The 22513-nt window shown below is 43.8% G+C and overlaps 1 protein-coding gene across 1 annotated transcript; it reads left to right on the forward strand.

Moving 5' to 3' along the window:
• The first annotated feature begins 791 nt into the window (after positions 1–791).
• Positions 792–21550, forward strand: LOC108797721 (NACHT, LRR and PYD domains-containing protein 3-like). Its single transcript, XM_018569373.1, has 12 exons — positions 792–813; positions 2730–3017; positions 3525–3566; positions 4319–5923; positions 6867–6965; positions 8053–8167; positions 9287–9457; positions 11115–11282; positions 13205–13375; positions 16354–16524; positions 19500–19664; positions 21532–21550. Exons 1-12 carry the CDS (start codon positions 792–794, stop codon positions 21548–21550), a joined length of 3036 nt encoding a protein of 1011 aa, XP_018424875.1.
• Positions 21551–22513: the final 963 nt, after the last annotated feature.

Below are 22513 nucleotides of genomic sequence, written 5' to 3' on the forward strand. Positions count from 1 at the left end.
ACAGCAGATGTGTAAACCCAAGAACTCCGCACATAGATTGCAAAAAGAGAGCTCCCGACAGATAGTTAAGGGTTAGGGTGTATAAAAATTAATCAAACTCTGGATGATGCTCAAAAAAGGCAAGTACTGGACAAAAGATTGGCCACCAGTATTGCCCATGGTCTCCTGGCAGCTGACTTTTCCCCTTTATTGACTAGCCATGCCTTATTCTGCACTATGTCCCTGTATTGGGGCGGCTATCTTAGTAAGGGCTGAGGAGCAGAGATTTGCTTTCTCATGTCATAGCTGCCCCCCTAATAAACTGGAGATCCTATAACTGGTGGGGAATGTTCAAGAAGTAGCACGAGAGGCACGAAGCACATATCCACAGAATGGGTGAGGCAGATGCATGGAGATATATGCAGCACAGAGGCAGCTGTACCTTCGATCTCACACTGCAGATATATAACCAAAAAAGGCTGTAGGCTCAGGAAGTTCAGGGAGTGTTTTTAAGGAGGAATTCAAGACAAAAAAGTATTTTAGAGGGTACAGCTTATGCGAAATTGACATTTCTAGATGTTCCCGCTAACTCATTTTTTTGAGTTCAGGTCCACTTTCACTCTCCAGCACCTACCAATAAACATTGACATATCAACTGTGGGTGAACTGAGCCTTTAAATACTTTGTTTTTTAAAAATCTTTTCTAATGGATGTTCAGTTTTTTTGGGAAAGATGACTCTAAGCAAATGTGTTCTTTAAATACTGGTATATCTCTTTCAGTGAATGTGAAGTTGTGACCTACCCAGCTAATCATGGCAGCCTTAACTACTGGAGGTGAGAATTTTCTTATAAGAAAACTTTTTCTTTTAAATGCTGATATATTTTTAATATAGTTTCTCAAAGAGAAGTATCAGTAATGGTAGTACTATAATGTGAAGGCCACATTACACCATAACACCGCAGTGCATCTTCAATGACAATGCGCAACCCTTTACAAAAGTGTAGCGCCCTCTGGAATTTTGCTATCCAATTTAGAAATACCTGGACTATAACCAGTCTAGATACTGATTATTCAGAGCTCTGCACTCTATAGGTGTCCCTGAGTCTACTGGATTTATTGCTCCTCCTGTTGCTGAGGAAAAGGGAGCCTTAGCATACAGTGAGGGAGGATTCATCCTCAGATTATGACTATGCACCTGACCCTGACCAATCCCTGAGCAGGATGACTCAGATGTATGGTTGAGGGCAGGTAATAAAAGGTCTGGGGACGCTATGCAGAGTTCTCTTCTCCCTACGAGCCTCGCCCTAGGAGGTCTCTGTGTTACAGACAAATGGCCTTGGCCTCAGCACATGGCAGATGCTGGGGGCCTGGAGGCCTAGGACACCATAGGAAATTTGCTTGGGCCCCATACACGTGGCAGGTGTTGGGTGTCTTGTTCTGAGAAGATACTACTACTAATCAGGAGTGCTCCTTGGCAAGTGGCAGATGCTGAGGGCACAGAGATTCCAGATACTTCTGAGGAAAGACCTGATGGAAGCTGGGCCGGAGGTAGAGTCTTCTTGTCGAGGGGTACCGCAGAGGAGCTGGTGAGAGCGTCCGTCTGGGACCCACAAGAGAGATCCCTCACCCTATTCCAGGTGTCTGTTCTAGAAGAAGCCAGAGGTCCTTACCTGAGTCCAGAGATAGTTATCCTTCTCCATATAAGTTACTGGACCATCCTGGTTGTTCGCAGTATTGGTGAAGAAACCTTGCCCTAGTTGTTGCTAGGGGAGGAAGCAGTCCTCTGAAGAAAACCCCAAGGGCATCCTACAGACCCCAAATCCTCTCTCCTGTTAATCTTTGCAAATAAATCTACAAAAAAAAGACCCTAAGACTGGAGTCCATTCTGTCCATGAGTGTCGGTGTGCTGTTGCTGATCAAACAGGGCCGGTGGCTGGAGCAAACAGGTAGGAGCTCCTTCGGGGGTGAGCGCTACAAAAGCAAAGCCACTCACTACATCACATGACCACAGGTTAAGTCCTCCTAGGAATACCATTGAATCTGTACTGATAGCCAATACCTTCTCAGCTCTATCCCCAGACACATTCCACCAACTTACTCATATCAGGCTCTATTCTGGGATTCACCATCCAGACCATCACTCAAAAGTTCACTCGAGGATGTCTAAAATGTAAAAGAAATTAAATCCATACCAGACTCTTATCCAAGATAGAAAAAAAAACATTAGGATTCTCTGCTGCATCAGCATGGCAGAGAGCAGGAGCCAAAGCAGGTCTGGAGGTGAACTTCCATCCTTTTTCTGAATGGATCCCACCGTCCCTGCATTAGCACCATTAATTTCCAAAGTGCTGGCAGCTGGGCCACCTGCACTATGGTAAGGCATGACACTGTATGACATTTTTTTGAAGTACCCCTAAGGAAGCCAGAAAGTACCCCAGGGTGCCAGCGTAAGAAGGGCTGGGTTAGCCCAGTCTCAGTAATTATTAAAAACAAATAAAATAAAACGCATAAAAGGACACTCAGTATTATAATTCAAGAAGCATTCATTTGTTATCCTGAAATGAACAGATATTGACAGGAACAGTTAAACATAAGCTGGTTCCTGGTTTTGAATGATTGCTCTTGAAGAGTTTTGTTCTTTAAAATGTTCCTCTTCTTAGTGAACAACGTCTCATTTTTGTGGATGTTTATATATATATTACACTGACCAACATCTACTTCTTATCTATCTTTTTTTGATGTTCCTCAGATGCTGAGGCTCCGGAAGGTAGAACTCCTGGGGATGTCATTTATGACGCACTCGAGCATCTCACAAGTGGAGAATTTAAACGATTTAAGAACAAGTTATCAGATTTCTCTTACCAAGGTGGAAGTTCTATACCACGTGGACGCCTGGAACACGAAGACCGTATTGCTGTTAAGGACATTCTTGTAAATGTTTATGGAGCTATGACAGCTCTAGATGTGATGCTTCAAGTTCTCAAAGCCATTGGATTCAGGGGCATTGCAGAGAGACTAGTGAAAAGCATTCAAACAGGTAAGGTTATAGAATATCCATTAGACTAAAGGTTTCTCCATGCATTAGATGTTGACCAGTTCTGCATGCTCTGTCCAGCTGCCCAAAGGAGTGTTCTTAGGAACCATCATTACTTAAACATTCAATCTCTGGGGCTTAGTAGCCAAATGTGTGTGCAGAAGCACCTTTTGTATATGACAGCTGAAGCCCAATCACGGAGCCATTTATCCAACTTATATACATTTATATAAAACGCAGCTTGTTAGCTCCCACTTAGCAAGATTTGGAAACCAAGGTAAAGCTTGTGGAGGAACGAAATCCAAAAACAATGAAAGGCATGGTGAGATGGAGCAAAGGGAGCCGAAAGGCTCTACCCTCAGGTCATGGTAAAGTACAGCAGAGCCTTTTTTAATGCGTTTCCAGTTGAAGGCTTTTAGCAATTGGAAGGGAGAATTATAACAATTTATACATTATTTTCGAAGTCTTTCTGACCAAAATTTTACCATAATGTGTTTTTTACTTTTTCAGACTTGCAGCTTCTTCAAATATCACCAGAGAAATGTCTAGAAGGTATGATATTCTTCTCATCTTTGTCCACAGGTGTACAGCCAAATCTTTTTCAAATGTAGTCGTCTGTAGTTCCTGTTGTGTGGCATGTCATGAATATATTCATGTAGACTTGTAAAGTCTTCTAAAAGATCCACTTTAATAAATAAAAGTAGCATTGTCTTGTTAGTTAAAAATCATGAAAATCTGCTACCGTATTTGCCGCCGTATAAGACGACCCCCTACTTTTTATGTTAAAATATAGGTTTTGGGCTATACTCGTCGTATAAGACGAGTATAGCCCAAAATAATGTTTGAATACACACACTAACCTCCATGGCGTTATTCCCGAGTGTGGCTCGGGGTTCATTTTCAGTACCATAAGCGGTAACCCCAAGCCACACTCGGGATTACAGTCTCTTACCTTGTCCGCGATCCCCGCTGTGTCCTCCGTCTTCCGGGTTCCATCAGTATACTGCGCTGAGCCAATCACGGCAGGCTTTGTATTTATTAATACAGGCCTTCTATTCATGAATACAAAGCCTGCCGTGATTGGCTCAGCACAGTATACTGACGGAACCCGGAAGATTTGTACTATGTACAGCCATACCCGGCGTATAAGACGACCCCCGATTTCCGGGGGATGTTTTTAAGTTCAAAAACCCGTCTTATACGCTGGCAAATACGGTACATTGATACCTCTATTGTCAACTGCAATGAATGACTTTACATAGACTTTGCTTTTTTGGTGACATTTTACCATTTATCTTATGCAGAATACAGAGAGCATTATATTGATCACCTGAAGAGTAAATATTCAACTTTCGAGGAAAGGAATGCTCGCATAGGGGAGGTGGTTAGTTTGCAGAGTAGATACACCAGACTGTTGATTATAAAGAAACATCGTAATGAGGTGGAGAGAGAACATGAAATAAGGTCTTGTGGCAGAAGGCACCTACAAATAATGGACAACAGATCTTCCCATGAGTATTTGCCAACTGATATCGACCTCCTGTTTTCTCCTGATGAGCATAAAGTTGTCCCCAGAACTGTCGTTCTGCAAGGTCCAGCTGGTATTGGTAAGACCATGACCTCTCAAAAGATCATGCTTGACTGGGCCTCTGGAAATCTGTGGCAAGAAATGTTCAGTTTTGTGTTTTATCTGAATTGTAGAAAACTCAACGCCATCACCAAAAACATAAGCCTAGCCAAGCTTCTTTGCCAAGTGTGCCATTTAAATTATGAGCAAGGCCTACTTAACTCGATCTTCAAAGAGCCTGAAAAGCTCCTCTTTGTGATTGATGGCTTTGATGAGTACAAATGTTCCGTAGAGATGAGAGCCGAGGTCTGTGAAAACCCTTTTCAAGAAGTCCCTAAACAAATACTGCTAAACAGTTTCCTTAGAAAAAGAATGCTCGGGGGGTGTTCACTGATCATCACCACAAGACCCTTCTTGCTGATGAATCTTCAGCAACTTGTTAAACACCCTCGCTATGTGGAAATTCTGGGATTCACAGGAAATGACCGCCAAGAATACTGCTACAATTTCTTTAAAGACAAAGGTCACGCAAACCTGGCTCTCAGTGTTATTATGGACAACGATACTATCTTCACCATGTGCGCTGTCCCGATAACATGCTGGATCGTATGTACTGTAATAAAACAGAAAATTGAAAGGGGAGTTCATGTGGTGAATAATTGCAATACAACTACATCTATATACCTGCTCTACCTGAAAAGTTTGCTTACTACAGGATCCAACCAGGTAATTACCTGTATCAAAAAGTTGTGTGCTTTGGCTAATGAAGGAGTTTGGAATCAGAAGATCTTGTTCGAAGAAGAAGACGTTCAAAGACACGGGCTTTCTTTATTAGACGAAGAGTCTGCGTTCTTGATCCAGAACATCTTTCTCCAGGATATCGACATTCGAACCTGCTACAGCTTCATCCATCTGAGCATCCAGGAGTTCTTTGCCGCTCTGTACTACGTGCTGGTTGACGAATCCGAAAGACACATTACCTACGCTGCCAACGAACATGCCGCCTGTTCAGAGATTTGGACCCTCAGCCAATTGCTGAAGACATCGGTGGGAAAGTTACACCTGGAATTAACTGTTCAGTTCCTGTTTGGTCTCGTTGGTGACATTCACCAGACAAGAAGATGTCTAGGTTGTCCGTTATCTTTCAATGAGATTTCCGTTCTAGAAACGTGGCTGAAAAACCTTGGTTTTTCTCATTCTTGCAGAATATTCAGACTCTTGTATGAAACAGATGATGCTAACTTGATTGAAAGGACTATGTCTCGCTTCTCCCACATAGACATTAAGTCACGTGACTATGAATACAGGCTCAGCGATATGGATTACAGAACATTAGCGCACTGTTTGAAAAATAGCTTAATCGAGCACTCAATTAAAATGACTGGATGTGTGATAAGGCCAAAGGCGCAATCAATTCTAGCTGTACCTCTTCAAAAGTGCTCAAAGCTTTGGTAAGTGCTTCTCACGTCACTTTGAAATCTATAGGAAGGTCATGGAGAGTTTAGTATCTCAGAAACCAAAGAAATGGGACACGAGCTCCAATGTCTCCCCTATTAACAACCTTTCTTTTGTTTTTGTCTGGTAAAATACATTTAAAGGCTCAATCCACCTACAACTGATATTTGAGTAGGCAGTGCCTAGCCTTCATAACTTCAGAGTCAAGCATTCTCCCCCCCCGCACACACACACACACACATATCATTATACATCACTCTTTTGATTTTATTGATAGTGTCATGCTCCCCTTAGTGGATACTCCAAAGAAATCCAGAAGGTTGAGAGTGACACTGTTGGCCATCATAAAACCAACTGAGGAACGACAGCCTTTGAGGGGGCATTTCAAGGCCATTAGGAGACGTACAAAGTAAGAAGGAATGCTATAGTATTCACTGAAATGGGAGATTTTAGTCATGTCTTTAGGGATAAATTGGGTGTTTTTGCTTTGCCAAACCTTTTGTCAAAATCAGGAAATTTTAGTAAATTCTTGCCATTTGGGCAAAATGCATTGGATAAAAACAAAGCCATGTGATTTTTATTTAATTTAAGCTTGAGATATAAGTTTCAGCAAAATCACTCCACTTATCTCCTGCTATTTCTTGGTTTACTTTAAAGCGAGTGCTGAGACTTCTGCAAACAGTTGTTACCATAGGCTTTCTGGACCATTGGAGCTTATGATATCCAGACTGCTATGACTGTGCTTATGATAGCCAGCTATAAAGTGTAAGGTTTATTATCCTGGTCAATCATAATTATTTATAGACCTTTTCACATACCTATCTTTTCAGGTTTGATCATTGCAGCTTTCTTGACAATGAACAAAAACATAAAGACAGATGCAGCATCTCTAATCTCTTTACATCCCATCGTGGAATACAAGAACTTGTGTAAGTGTAACGGGGAACATGGGATAATGATTTAAAAAGGGTCTCGTGTAGAGTACTTAGAATACTTGGTGCAGCAACAATGTCAGGGCAATTCTCTTTAGTAACACTCGCACACATCTCGGGGTGCACGGTTCTTGACCCATTTTGCTTCTCTATATTGTTTCCCAATTACATGTTCTTCAAACTGTCAGAGTTACCCATTCACACACACACAAAAAAAGAGGAGCAATCCACTGAGGGTTATTAAAATCCTTTACTCACAAACAATTGCAGCAATGATGTTCAACTCTATTTATCATGGCTCGTTTCAAGGGTCAGACCACCCAAATTCGATATTTCAGCTTTTGGTAGATGAGAGAGTTAAATTAAGTGGAGGTATCATAGAGCTCTGAAGGACTCTATGGGTGAGATCTCTGTAGCCTGTAGACCTCCTACAGCCAATATGAAGAGCACCTACTTTCCCTGGATGTTAAAATATTTCATAATATAGAGGAGACATTTTGGAGATGGGGATTTTGGTTAACCAGGGCAGATAAGGCAGTGGAACTAGGCATAGCTTCTTTGCTATAAACATCAGGCTTTAGATGGGGATTAAAATGTATGACAATAAACATGATATGGGGACCTTAAAATAACCTACAGCAACAATACAACAATGTAACATACTGTATACATACATTCTCACTTCATGTTGCTTGTGTTCAACCCTATTATGGAATGGCTGAGGTTCAAAGTTCCACCTCCCGCCCATTGGCTGAATGTGATAAACATGTCTTTATTTTGACTGGAACTTTTGTACCACTTTATGTCCAGTCTAGCTTTTTAAATATCTAAAGTTTGGGGTATTTGGTGATTTGTGTCTCAGTGCAAAGTTACAAAGAAAGGTCAGCATGCCTTTGATCCATTTCAATCCTTTTAAAAAGCTCAGAAGAGCATAATGTACATAAAACAGCTGTCTACCTATTTATATTGCTGTGGACCATTGTTCTTTGGGTTCATCTGTCCATCCATGAGTGTCTTCATCCGTTTAGGTTGAGGAATTGTGGTCTGACGTCATTGAGCTGTGAAGACCTCTGCTCTGTTATAGCCAAAAACCGATCTCTGATCAAACTTGACCTGTCAGAGAATAACCTACAGGACTCTGGAATAAACCTACTGCACCCGGAACTCAAGCATCGGAGCTGCAATATACAAGAGCTGAGGTGAAAACGATTCTGTTACTTAGAGGAAATGCAAGCAGTTTGGGGGGATGCCACTGCTCACGTTCAAGTCAATTTAGAGACACCTGAACTACAGACCTTTTCTAGATCAATTAGTTCCAACTAGTTAACCCTCCTTTTGGATCATGCACACAATTTTTTCTTTTGGCCTCTTCCCTTCCTAATACTTACAACACCAATATATATAAAAAAATGGGGTATACATGAGACGTATGCAACTTTGTGTTACTGTTAAAAATATAATTTATTGTACAACATTAAAACATAAAAAAATCCATCATTTGTTTGTACATAGAATACCTAAAATTCATATACGTCTTACATTTTCCCCTTGTTTATTTCCCTCAGAAAACTACAGCCCTTACTCAACTCTACACATCTTAGTTACATATATTTATACAACCATCTGGTCATTATTCAATGGAGGGTCCAAGGGCTGGTAGTTTCTTCTCTTCCGATGCATTTCGCATCATAGCTTCATTAGGGGAGCTTTTTGTTAAAGGAGAACTATGGGGTTAAGGCTTTTCCCCATAGTTCTCCTTAGGGTAACGGGAGGACACAAACTAGCGTCCTCCCGTCACCCTAGGCTCAGTATACCGCAAGCTGTAGCTCGGTATAGTTGTAGACTGAGCTGCTGCTCGCGGTATACTGAGACGCCGCAGCTGAAGCGGATCCCGACAATTGTGCCGGGATCCGCCCAGCTGCGTCACTGACAGCTGGCTCTGCCTATCTAGAGGCAGAGAATACATTCTCACTTCATGTTGCTTGTGTTCAACCCTATTATGGAATGGCTGAGGTTCAAAGTTCCACCTCCCGCCCATTGGCTGAATGTGATAAACATGTCTTTATTTTGACTGGAACTTTTGTACCACTTTATGTCCAGTCTAGCTTTTTAAATATCTAAAGTTTGGGGTATTTGGTGATTTGTGTCTCAGTGCAAAGTTACAAAGAAAGGTCAGCATGCCTTTGATCCATTTCAATCCTTTTAAAAAGCTCAGAAGAGCATAATGTACATAAAACAGCTGTCTACCTATTTATATTGCTGTGGACCATTGTTCTTTGGGTTCATCTGTCCATCCATGAGTGTCTTCATCCGTTTAGGTTGAGGAATTGTGGTCTGACGTCATTGAGCTGTGAAGACCTCTGCTCTGTTATAGCCAAAAACCGATCTCTGATCAAACTTGACCTGTCAGAGAATAACCTACAGGACTCTGGAATAAACCTACTGCACCCGGAACTCAAGCATCGGAGCTGCAATATACAAGAGCTGAGGTGAAAACGATTCTGTTACTTAGAGGAAATGCAAGCAGTTTGGGGGGATGCCACTGCTCACGTTCAAGTCAATTTAGAGACACCTGAACTACAGACCTTTTCTAGATCAATTAGTTCCAACTAGTTAACCCTCCTTTTGGATCATGCACACAATTTTTTCTTTTGGCCTCTTCCCTTCCTAATACTTACAACACCAATATATATAAAAAAATGGGGTATACATGAGACGTATGCAACTTTGTGTTACTGTTAAAAATATAATTTATTGTACAACATTAAAACATAAAAAAATCCATCATTTGTTTGTACATAGAATACCTAAAATTCATATACGTCTTACATTTTCCCCTTGTTTATTTCCCTCAGAAAACTACAGCCCTTACTCAACTCTACACATCTTAGTTACATATATTTATACAACCATCTGGTCATTATTCAATGGAGGGTCCAAGGGCTGGTAGTTTCTTCTCTTCCGATGCATTTCGCATCATAGCTTCATTAGGGGAGCTTTTTGTTAAAGGAGAACTATGGGGTTAAGGCTTTTCCCCATAGTTCTCCTTAGGGTAACGGGAGGACACAAACTAGCGTCCTCCCGTCACCCTAGGCTCAGTATACCGCAAGCTGTAGCTCGGTATAGTTGTAGACTGAGCTGCTGCTCGCGGTATACTGAGACGCCGCAGCTGAAGCGGATCCCGACAATTGTGCCGGGATCCGCCCAGCTGCGTCACTGACAGCTGGCTCTGCCTATCTAGAGGCAGAGCCAGCTGTACCCGCCCCCTCCCCCGTCCGTTCCGCCAGTCAGCGCTGGAGGATCAGAGCGGGGAGGGGGGAAGCCAGCCCCTCCCCTGTCACGGCAGAGAGCCGTGACAGGATCAAGAGCTGAGCGAATGCCGGTATGTGTTCGCTCACCTCCCGATCTACTGAGCCGACATGTGACAGTCTCATTGTCACAGGTCGGCTAGAACTATGAGGTGAGTGAAAAGCACTCACCTCATAGTTCTCCTTTAAAGCAGCCTTCAATAAAGAATCATATATTATACACATGGTACAGTACAATACAAAATGATATACAAGTTCTTCCTCTGTTTCATCCTCATTTTGACTAAGCTTGATGAAGAAGACCCTGCATGGCTCAGAAACATCACTATCATTGTGACAATATGCGTCACTAAAAGACGTTTATTGTCACATTTACTGTGCTGGTGACATTTTGCTGCTCCATACTTCCAGTTGTGCTTTTGTGTTGTCACTCTATAACATGAGCTTCCAATGGAGAATACAAATGGCCATTTTAACACATTTTATGCAAAAATTGTTCCATAAGGAAACCTGAGAAATGCTATACAGCCATCACTGGGCTGCAATTAGAGATGAAGTGGCTGCAAAGACGATGTAGGAGATCAACAGTACTGAAATGCAACAATGGTGAAGAAATGTGAAGTTCACAAAAGGGTGAAGAGTTTGGATAAGGCAGGAGAACATTCTAGGACAAAATAGCTGATATGGAAACATTCACTAATTCAGCTCACTTTCTAGTTCAGCTATGTTGTCCTATATTGTTCACTTCTCCTGCCTTCTCCAAACTCTTCAACCTTTTGTGAAAAGCCCTGAAAATGCCATTCAGTTAGGGTTTACATCTACTCTGTATTCTTTGCAGGTTGGAGAAATGTGGTCTCACCTCATCCTCCTGTGGCTTTCTCTGCTCAGTTCTTAGAAACCCATCTCTGATCACCCTGGATCTGTCAAGTAATGATCTGCAGGACTCTGGAATAAAATGTCTAAGCAAAATACTTGGACATGTTCGCTGCAGCTTGCAGAATCTGAGGTAAGAATTACACCGTTAACCAATATGCAATACGATTACAATAGACTGCAAATCCTCTGCTTGAGGTTACCTGCGAAATAACATACATATTCTATAAAGCTCTGGAATAAAACTAGTTGGTTCACTCATCAAGGTGTAACTTAACTGGAGCTAAGGTGGAATTTGTATCACAGTATAAATTATATATTATTTTTGACACGACAACCCTGTGTGATAAGTCCAAGATTTCATACAATGAAAGCCTCCATGAACTAAATCCCCCTTAACCCCACACAGGCAGTATTTGACTATACAGAGCAAGAACAAGACATATTGGGGCAGGAGGTAATAGACATCTATACCTTGCAGGACAAAGCAACGGATTCACTTTAAAACCCCTCTAACAGCGTAAATATTTCTGTTAGGAAGTGAGACTGCAAGGGCCTAAGGAGAACTATGGGGAAAAGCCTTAACCCCATAGTTCTCATTTAAGCCTAGGTCACTGGTGGACTGCACCTGCACTTTATCAGTCCTGCTACTTGTTTGAGAAGGATTGCGTACCATAGAAGACCCATTCACACCACTGCCTTGGGGTTGTATTGCTCAGCTCAAGCCTAATACAATACCAAGCCAAGATCTTTTGTTTCTGTAGAGCTCACCCCCGTAGGAGCCGCTGGTTGCCCGGTTCATCTCTAGTCTGTCTAGGGTATGATCTTCAGCTGCCCACCCATTAGCACTAACTGCCCTTCTTCTGGTGCCCATAAACTGATGTCCACTACAGTAGTAGAATGCTAAGTAAACGATTTATTGCACATCTTCACTGGGAAGAGAGGGTATAGGGGTTCTAGGTGTCCAGGGGTAACCAATAAGAGCTCCAGACTCACCAGACCTTGTAGGAATATCAGTGTAGATCCACCTGGTAGACAGCAGACAGCCACTGATATAACAGACAGACAGGATGGATACAGATCCTCAAGCAGTAAAGACAACGACCATGCTCCTGAAGTCCACTTAGTTCCAGGGTACATCAAGAGCCTGCATTGGTCCCGGTTCTCTTCCTCTATCGGCATCACAGGCCTCCTCCATGTTGGAGGCCTCAGGGAAACCTTTTCCCTCACACCAGCCCATGCCCACCCCCAGGCCTCAGGCCTATCCTGGGGGCAGACTGAACAGCACCCAGCCCTATTCCATGGCTAGTCCCGGCTAGTCTGAGCACATGGCAAATCCCACCAGTATATGTACCCTATCCCAGCATGCACCACTGGCTGAGAGAGTATCTCAGTGATTGGCTGCTGTACTGTACATTCACTACAGTGCCTCTCATTGGCTGTCCCACAACATGACAGAGTCACACTCCGCCCAGGGGGGTACAGGCAATGCTAGACAACTGGAATTAACCAGATAATTGCCACTATAAATCCAGCCAGGCTGACTACAGCCCTGGCTATCACTAAATGTCTAGTAGCCATATCACAGAAGGTGATGGGGGGCTACATTTCCAATAGGCTTAACATAATGGGTAGTGCTAGTGTGTGCTGGGTGGAAATGGAACATTCTACATGTAAGTACAGTGTAACACACTGCATAACATTACAGCATGGTGAAGCATGAAGTTAAGGATTGAAAAATAATGTATTTTGGCTCCTACTGTGAACAAAAACGCATGCAATTCACGCAATAATGACCCCTAAGGACTTTTGGTCATTTTAAACCTTTCTAAAAACCTTTTCTTATTGGTTTCTGAGAAACGTTTCCCCCCTCTCTTTCCTTTATGTGTTTCTTGAATAAGAAAATTAATTATTATTGTGCAAAATAATTTCAACACATTTTGATCAACTCCACAAATCCTTTTCAAGAATCTATTGGCGGAATACCTTTTGTTATTCATATGCTAGCACGATGTTAGAGTGACATTACAACTGATGGCCTTTGTCTATCTGCAGGCTGAATAAATGTGGTCTAAGCTCGTTCTCCTGCGGTGGCCTGAGCTCTGTTATTATTACAAACCGGTATCTGACCACCCTGGACCTTGCAAATAATAATCTACAGGACATTGGAATAAGGCGTCTCTGTGAAGGACTCAAACATGCTGATTGTACTCTGCAGGAGCTCAGGTGATGTTTACATTAACATGGTGGCAAAGTTGCCAAGCTAAGATGCTGGCTTCAGATTCCACCAGAGTTCTATTTGTTGACTTCATATAAACTATCATTGTGTTTCCATGAGTTTCCTCTTACGTTGTACTGGTACTGGTAAGTTGATTGCTCTTCACCAAGTCTTCACACAATCAGGGTGGCTTGTTCTGGCTAAAATGACAATTGCATATCTATAGGTAACGTGTGACTGCTCGCCTTAACAATGGTGTCACAAAACATTATAGAATATCTAAACAACATTGCAGATACTGCTTGCTTTCAGTCAGTCTCTCTCTAATTGAAAGTATGTAATTAGATTTTCCAAACATTATTATTATTATACAGGATCTATATAGCACCAACAGGGTGCACAGCAATACAAGGAAGACATTACAATTACAATGCAGTTCAAAACAAGATGGTTAGGAAGGTCCTGTCCGTAAGAGCTTATAATCTAACATGGGGAGGTAATAGGTTTTTTAGTAATTAATCAGCTGTAAGTAATGTAGCCCCTACCAGCCTCAGTGGAGTGGCTACTAAAATCTAGTGTTGCTAGCACTCAGGGGCGTACCTGCAGATCATAGAGCCCCATAGCAGAATTTTGATGGGGCCCATGGGTGACCTCCCTACTGTCAATGATATTCAAGTCAGGTAACAGGAGAGCTGTTTCCTCTTGTACAACTGATGTCGGCTCTTCTTGATTGGAATTGTAAAATGGAGTACAGGGGCAGTGAGAACAGCAACTTCAGCAATCTTTAATGGGGCCCCCTTCCATCCCCATAGCATCTTCATTGCCTGCTATGGCTATTGTTACGCCACTGCTAGCACTGTAATCAGTCTAGCTGATCTGAATCCTGGCATCATTCGGTAAGTCTAGGTGTTCGGCTATTGATGGCACCTGTAAATGGGGTATGACCCTGCCACAGAGTGGGGCAGCCAATAGGGGACCATCAGGAGTGTCTATGCCTCATAAGCCAATCACCAGGACAATCTCTTGCATGGCCAGTGGTGCTTGCTGGGGAAGTGCATACATATTCAGGGATTGCCATGTGCTCAAGGGCAGTCTGCTCCCCAGGGTTAGCCTGGGGCTGGGTTGTACAACGTTGCAGAAGCTGACTAGACCTCAAGCCTGGAGGAGGCCACATGTGGACCCTGGAGGGGTCTGGAACTATCTGGGAGGAAAACCAGAGGAGCCCTATGACTGCTGTATGTGCCAGGAGGGCCAGGAGATGGCATGGACCCCAGGAAAAAGTCTGGTGTCTCTCCCAGGGAAAATCTCATGCACATCCCCGTTCAGCTGTTGTTCTGCTGCACAGTGTCAACCTCTGTTCTAATAAATATTTCTGCATCTGCACTGTGGAAGCTTGAAGGGATTGGTGAATCTGGAGTCTATTTTTGATATGGATGTCTGAAGCCCCATACTCTCTCTCTCTCCCAGTTTTGCTGCACGCTGATAGAACATAGAAAAAGTCCTTAAAGTGACTGAGGCTCAATTTACTAATCGCATCCCACAACTCGGCTAAGGATCCACGCCGCAAATTAAATGTCAGCACCCCCTACGCTTCGGGGATCTGGCCTCTTGGGGTCAGGGAGGTGCTACAGGATAGTCCGAGGTACACCCATGACACAGAATTGCCAGAGCAATACAGAATTGCCAGAGCAATATGAGTTTCCTAAGAGACATTGTGGTGGTCTGATTATTTTAGATATGCCGTCTGTAATTGAAACCTTGTACAGAGCTCTCTGAAGGAAGGGAGAGGGAGGAGTAACTGGTTTGACTTATTCACTGTTAATGTTACCCTGAGCTATTGTGCTCTGTAGACAACAGGCTTCATGCAGTAGAGGGGTAAAGGACAATATAGAAAACGTGAAAAGAAGCCCAGAGCTTTCCCTCCTGGCTGTACGTGAAAACACACATAATTCATATGCAATATACCATTAACTATTTATGTGAATAAACAATATTTTTAACATGATGGGCTCAAAGAGAACGTTATACCCTCAATTCACAAAGCTTTATCTCAGTGCTAAGAATCTTTATTGTTAGCCATGTGACTGTCCTTTTTAAATCTCATTGGAGATTTTCTCCTCCTTTACTGCTTCTTCTTGTCTCCTCCTTTACGCCTTCTCCTCCTTTTCTCCTTCTCTCTTATGCCTTCTTCTTTTCTCCTTCTCCTTTACTCCTTCTTTTCTCCTCATTTTCTCCTACTTTACTCCTTCTTCTTTTCTCTTTTTTCCTTTACTCCTTCTTTTCTCGTTCTCCTTTACCCCTCCTCCTTTTCTCCTTGACTCCTCCTTTTCTCCTTCTCATTTAATCCTTCTTCTTTTCTCCTTTACTCCCTCTTATTTTCCCCTTCTCCTTTACTCCTCCTCCTTTTCTCCTCCTTTATTCCTTCTTCTCCTTTTCTCCTCATTTTCTGCTTCTCCTTTTCTCTTTCTCCTTTACTCCTTCCTTTTTCCTTCTTTTCTACTTTCTTTTTCTACTTCTTCTTTTCCCCTTCTCCTTTACTTCTCATTTTCTTCTTCTTTTCTCCTTCTCCTTTACTAATTTTTTCCTTCTTTTCTCTTATTCCTTCTCTTTTACCCCTTCCTTTCCCCGTTTATTTTTCTTCATCTTTTCTCCTCCTTTTCTCCTCTTTTTCTCCTCCTTTACTCCTTTTCTCCTTCTCCTTTACACCTTCTTTCTTCCTTCTTTTCTCCTCTTCTCCGTCTCCTTTACTCCTTCTTTTCTCCTTCTCCTTTATTCCTTCTTTTTTTCTTTTATTTTACTCCTTTTCTCTGTCTTCTTTTCTCCTTCTCGTTTTTTCTGTTAGCACTCGTATGACTGCAGTGAGTGAACATCACAAGATTGCACTAGGACAAGATGTTGATGATTTGGTGCTACCTCTGTAGCCTATATGGGTGCTATACAGTATAAAAGCGGGTAACTAATAAACTCTAATTTTTACTATTTCTAGGTTAAATAAATGTAATCTGACCTACTCGTGCTGCTACGAGATTCGCTCCGCTATTGCTGCAAACCACTCTCTGATCAAGCTGTGCCTGTCATACAATAACTTGATGGACTCTGGAATCAAACTGCTGTGTGAAGTATTGAGATCTCCTGGCTGCACGCTGCGTGAACTAAGGTGAGAACATCTACTGCGAACTGCATATTGAGCTGCAGAACTCCGGGATAAAACTGTGCAAGAATAAGACTTTTGGGCTAGGGAATATTTATATAGTGATTGTATGACTTATAGTAAAACACATCAAAAAATGTTTACAGCAGGGGCGCCCACAATTTTTCATCTGGAGATCTACTTTGACCAGCTCAATGAGATCTACCAATGAAAAAACACCTACATTCAGGGGCGGGAGGGGGCGTGGCAGTGCATTGAAGTCAAGCCACGCCCCCAGTGCAATCGCCTGCACCCGGAATGCAGGTGTTGCACTTCTGACGAATAAACTCCACAGTGCGATCGGGGTTGGGTGAAATTAGGGTGCTTTAATATGAACTCCAATAGAATGGAGGACACTCATCACTGAGGGAACAAGTGTGTAACTGACTAAACAATAATACAGTATAATACAGTATATAAAACATAACAACTGTGCAGGTACAGTACAGAATTATTGTGATAAACATCCAAATGCAGAATCAACATGTGCTCTGTCTGCTGGGAACATCCTCCCCCAGAGCTGCACTAAGGAAGATGCCACCTGTCCTATAATCACACTGCATTTACTTTCACTTGTCACTGGAACATTAGCTAGACCAGTTTAATCTATTATATTCCCAGTTATGCTTATAAGAATCATCTCCCTTACCTGCAATAGAATGGAGGACACTCATCACTGAGGGAACAAGTGTGTAACTGACAGGAAGTTCCCTCAGAAACAAGTAACTAAGTTTCCCTTTCCACTTACAGTGTAGCAGGTGCTCTGGTAAATGTGTCCTCTCTCTACAAACAGGATTTTAGCTTGGAGTGTTACTGTGTCCTCTCTGTCAAAACAGGAGTTTAGCTTAGAGGGTCAATGTGTCCTCACTAAGAGAACCTTAACATGTTATTAGAATATTATTTTGGGGGGTGTCTAAGTTTACATTCTTTACACAGGCACATTAGTGCCTGCGTTACGGTCCAGTGCGATCTGCAAAAATGCTGCATTTTTGCAGATAGCACTGGACCAGAACTCAGGCATTAATGTGCCTGCGTTCGAGGTGCGGGCGATCACACTGAGGGCGTGGCTTCAGTGCCATTGACTTCAATGCACCGCCACGCCCCCTCCCGCCCCTGAATGCAGGGAGCCGCCCGGCTTGTGTTCCAATGCGTTCTAGAGGCTGAACACTTTGGAACGCAGACTTTGTGGCGTGAACCGGCCCTCTCTTCTCTTTCTCCTTGCGCTCTCTCCTCTCTCTCTTCCCTGTTTCTATCTGCTGTCTCTTCTCTCTCTCTCTCTCTGCTGTCTCTTCTCTTACTTTCTCTGCTGTCTCTCTCCTATCTGTCTTTTCTTACCTCCACTGCAGCAGCTTCCCAAGTCTCCTCTCCTCTCTCCTTCCCATCTGCGGCATCTGACACATTCAGCCGCACGAGCACCGCTCGAGGACAAGACACAGGTCAGTGAGCCGATCGCGATCTACCTAATGAGCACCCCTGGTCTACAGCATCCAAGATCTCAAGTAAGAATTCTACTAAACAATCCCATAGCAAAGATATACAGTAGATGTCATATAGTTATAGGCGTATCAAATGTAAGAAGATGGAAACAAAGCCACATCTAGTAAATTTGGTAAATCTGATGGAAATAATTTGTTTATTTTTAAAGCATTTGTATCAAATGTACAATGTATATACAAGCTCCCCTGTGCAGCACTGTCACAGATGGGCTCTTACGTTCCTCTGAATTTTACCTCCATTTTTGGCAATAATATGAGAATAATTATAAATTCGGCCACGTACATGGGAGACGGTGGGGCAACTTTAGGATTAAGCATGCAAACCAGCCAGTCACCATTCCTCACCCTCAAACACAACATGCTCCAAGCCACCCCACCCTGCTAACACTTATTGGTCAGTCACCTGTGCTCTCCAGCAGTTAAAAGTTTAAAGCACCACTCTGGCCAATATATTTTACTTTGTCTTGGAGAGAATGGAGAAGGCTTAGGGCTAGTTCACACGAGCCCCAGTGCGTCACGGCCCGATTCGGTGCCGGAACACACTGGATCGCATACCGGCCGGCTCACTGCGTTACAGGGCAGGATGGGGCGTGGCAGTGCATTGAAATCAATGGCACCGCAGCCAAGCCCCCTGCCTGCAGTGCGATTGCTCGTACAGGAACGCGTGGCACACCAGTGCCTGCGTTTCCGTCCGGTGCGGTCACCAAAAATGCTGCACTATTTTTTTCTGACCGCACCGGACCAAAACGCAACGCACTGGGGGACGTGGCTGTTGTGCCATTGACTTCAATACACCACCATGCCCCCTCCCACCCAAGAATGCAGTGAGCTGGCAGGGATGCGATCCAGTGCGTTCTGACACCGAATAGTGCCAGAGCGCACTGGGGCTGGTGTGAACTAGCCCCTAAGAGGTTCACGCCATAAACAGTGCGTTCCAGAGTGGTTGGTCTCTGTAACGCTTTTCAGCCGGTGTCCTGCGTTCAGGGGTGGGAGGTGAAGTAAATGGCACTGCAGCCACGCCTCCTTCCGCCCCTGAAGGCAGGATACCGGCCGAAAAGCGTTACAGAGACCAACCACTCTGGAACGCACTGTTTATGGTGTGAACCTCTAAGGGCTAGTTCACACCAGCCCCAATGGGTTCTGGCCCTATTCGGTGTCAGAACGCACTGGATCGCATCCCTCTGCGATGCAGTGCGCAGCGCACTGCGATGCAGTGCATTCCAGAGGCTGACTGCTCTGGAACGCACTGTTTTTGGTGTGAACCTGTCCTAAGTCAGATTTTAATTGCAGTCTGTGTTCTTATTGCGATGCCCAAATGATATATTACATCCCTGCATCCAATCTGAGATATCAAACTACAGTATATACTGCATACACTGGCTGTATTCTAAGTTTCCTATGACAATGACTATATACTACCACTGGTCCTCTTCCTCTCTTTTGTAGGCTGGAGCAATGTGGCCTGACCTCGCACTGCTACGACGATCTGAAATCTGTCATCAAAACTAACTTATTTCTGACCACGCTGCACCTGAACACTGATAATATAAAGAGCATGAGAAAGGAATTTCAGAATCTCAAGCGCCCGCCTGCTGCTAAACTAGATCTGAGGTGAGAATAGCCTGTGACCTATATAGGAAGGACTCTGGTATCTTTGTAAGGAACTCAAAGGGCTCAATTTTAAACAATATGTAGGGCCATTCTCCCCGCAAAGATCTGTGTGAATGACAAAAACGAACGTTCCTAACATATTTTCTTTCAGGCCGAATGTATTGTGATGTAATACAACATTATGGCCACTAGATGGAGCTGAGTAGCATAGGAAATAAATATTTATTTTCTATGCTGCCAATAAAAATACCAAATCGTTTGCTGCCAGGTAATGAATCTTCCCTATTGTTACAGTGTCATTCCTTCATTTATTATTAAATATAGCTAGAATTAGTAACTGAGTCTGTCTTAATATTTAACCTTTGTAATCTTGCCCAGAGCACAGTGGCGTAACAATAGCCATAGCGACCCAGGCGGCCGCTATGGGGCACAGGGGGGCCCGGCCAGGACACCCCCCAGATGCCGTGCGGGCCGCCTGCGTCGCTATGGGTTTGAACGCGCCGCTGTTCAGATCACCGTGATCTGTGCAGCGCTGCGTTCTTCTCCATAGCCGCTGCTGAGTCAATGAGAGTCAGCAGCGGCGGTGGAGGAGGCTGGACGTGGCGGGGGGGAGGAGGCGGGGCCCAGGAGGTCAGCATCAGAGAAGGAGGCGGGGCCGGTGACGGAGGAGGAGGCGGGCCCGGCGACGGAGGATGGAGCGGGCCCGGCAACGGAGGAGGGAAGACGGAGGAAGAAGAGGCGGACAGGTAAGGAGTGTGACCAGCCAACCTGAGGGTGACCCTGCAGAGCCCACCATATAGAGTCTATGGTGGGCTCTGCAGGGTCGCCCTCAGGTGAGCTATGTGGGCTCTACAAGGGATGTAACTAGAAATCACAGGGCCCCATACAACATTTTGCTATGGGGCCCTGTGATTTTTAGTTACGCCCCTGCCAGAGCAGTATTCTGACTGTGAGAAGACCAGCACAGTAAGCCAGTCAGGTTCTAGTGCTTTATATGGAGTAGTTAGCTTAACAGTGGGAGCGTGCTGACAGGAGGTGTGGGCTGAGGAATGACCACATTTACTGGGAATGCTCCTTCAATATCCAGTCAGCAGGCTGGGGGTCAGTGACCAAGCTGTATTGTGTAACTGTAATGGAGATAAGTGAGGTTACCTATCTGTGCTGTTCAGCAGGGGTGTGTGGTTTGGAAGACTGGCTGAACGGAATGACATATCCTTTTGTCAGGTTGAACAATTTACATATTTGTATTTTAAATCGGGTATTTAGAGGTTTGTCTAGAGTTCACCTTTAACATCATCTACAAAGTGCCGGTATAAGCACATTGGTTTGAACACAATTATCTTTCTGTTTTCCGTCAGGATTCATTTTGGATGGCTAACCATGTTTTTTTCACGGTGAAGATGTAAAGACTATTGACATGGTAAATTACTGACCCGACACCTCGTTGTTATGAAGTGTTTTTATAGCCTGTTCAGCCCCTGTCCAATGTAAAAAAAATGGCAAAATTAAGAGGAAAGAGTCATTTAAAAAAAAAATCAAAATGAAGGAACACTTTCATCATGTAAAAGTTACAAAGAATTGTATAAAATGTGTAAAAATCTAAATACATTACAAAAATAAATAAATGTTAAAGAAAAATGAATTTTGACAAATTTTGTAAAAACAAATGGACTTTTTTGAACCTCACTAACTACGTTACTATGTAAAGCTTAAGTCTGGCCTGGCCAAGGAAGACCCCCCCTCCGCCTAAACTAAATGCCCTTAATGATTATCTACATCCACGGTCATGTGATGTGCTGGGTCTTCTTTGAATGTCCATGTCACTGCCGCCTGAGGACATTGGTACTTTCTTTGGGTCCGTTTGCAGGATCCTTACACTGTCCTGAAGACTCTAGTGGTGTGATCACTACAAAAAAAGTAAGACCAACTCCCAGAAAAACGTTAAATATACTATAAATAAATATATACACTATATTGCCAAAAGTATTGGGACCCCGGCCTTTACACGCACATGAACTTTAGTGGCATCCCAGTCTTAGTCCGTAGGGTTCAGCATTGGGTTGGCTCCGCCCTTTGTCAGCTTCAACTCTTCTGGGAAGGCTGAGCACAAGGTTTAGGAGTGTGTCTATGGGAATGTTGGACCATTTGTGAGGTCAGGTACTGATGTTGGAGGAGAAGGCTGGGCTCGCAGTGTCCACTCTAATTCATCCCAAAGGTCTTCCATCAAGTTGAGGTCAGGACTCTGTGCAGGCCAGTCAACTTCCTCCGCCACAAACTCCCCCATCCATGTCTTTATGGACCTTGCTTTGTGCACTGGTGGGCAGTCATGTTGGAACAGGAAGGGGCCATCCCCAAACTCCTCCCACAAAGTTGGGAGCATGAAATTGTCCAAAATGTCTTGGTGTGCTGATGCCTTAAGAGTTCCCTTCACTGGAACTAAGGGGCCAAGCCCAACCCCTGAGAAACAACCCCACACCATAATCCCCCCTCCGCCAAACTTTACACTTGCAGTCAGCCAAGTACCGTTCTCCTGGCAACCACCAAACACATCCATCGGATTGCCAGACAGAGAAGCGTGATTGGTCACTCCAGAGAACACGTCTCCACTTCTCTAGAGTCCAGTGGCGGCGTGCTTTACACCGCGGCATCCGACACTTTGCATTGCACTTGGTGATGTAAGGCTTGGATGCAGCTGCTCGGCCATGGAAACCCATTCCATGAAGCTCTCTACGCACTGTTGTTGTGCCAATCTGAAGGCCACACCAAGTTTGGAGGTCTGTAGCTATTGACTCTGCAGACAGTTGGCGACTTCTGTGCACTGTGCGCTTCAGCATGCGCTGACCCGGCTC

This window comes from Nanorana parkeri, unplaced genomic scaffold (assembly GCF_000935625.1).
Source record: "Nanorana parkeri isolate BGI_ZX_2015 unplaced genomic scaffold, ASM93562v1 scaffold1326, whole genome shotgun sequence".
Lineage (NCBI taxonomy): Eukaryota > Metazoa > Chordata > Amphibia > Anura > Dicroglossidae > Nanorana > Nanorana parkeri.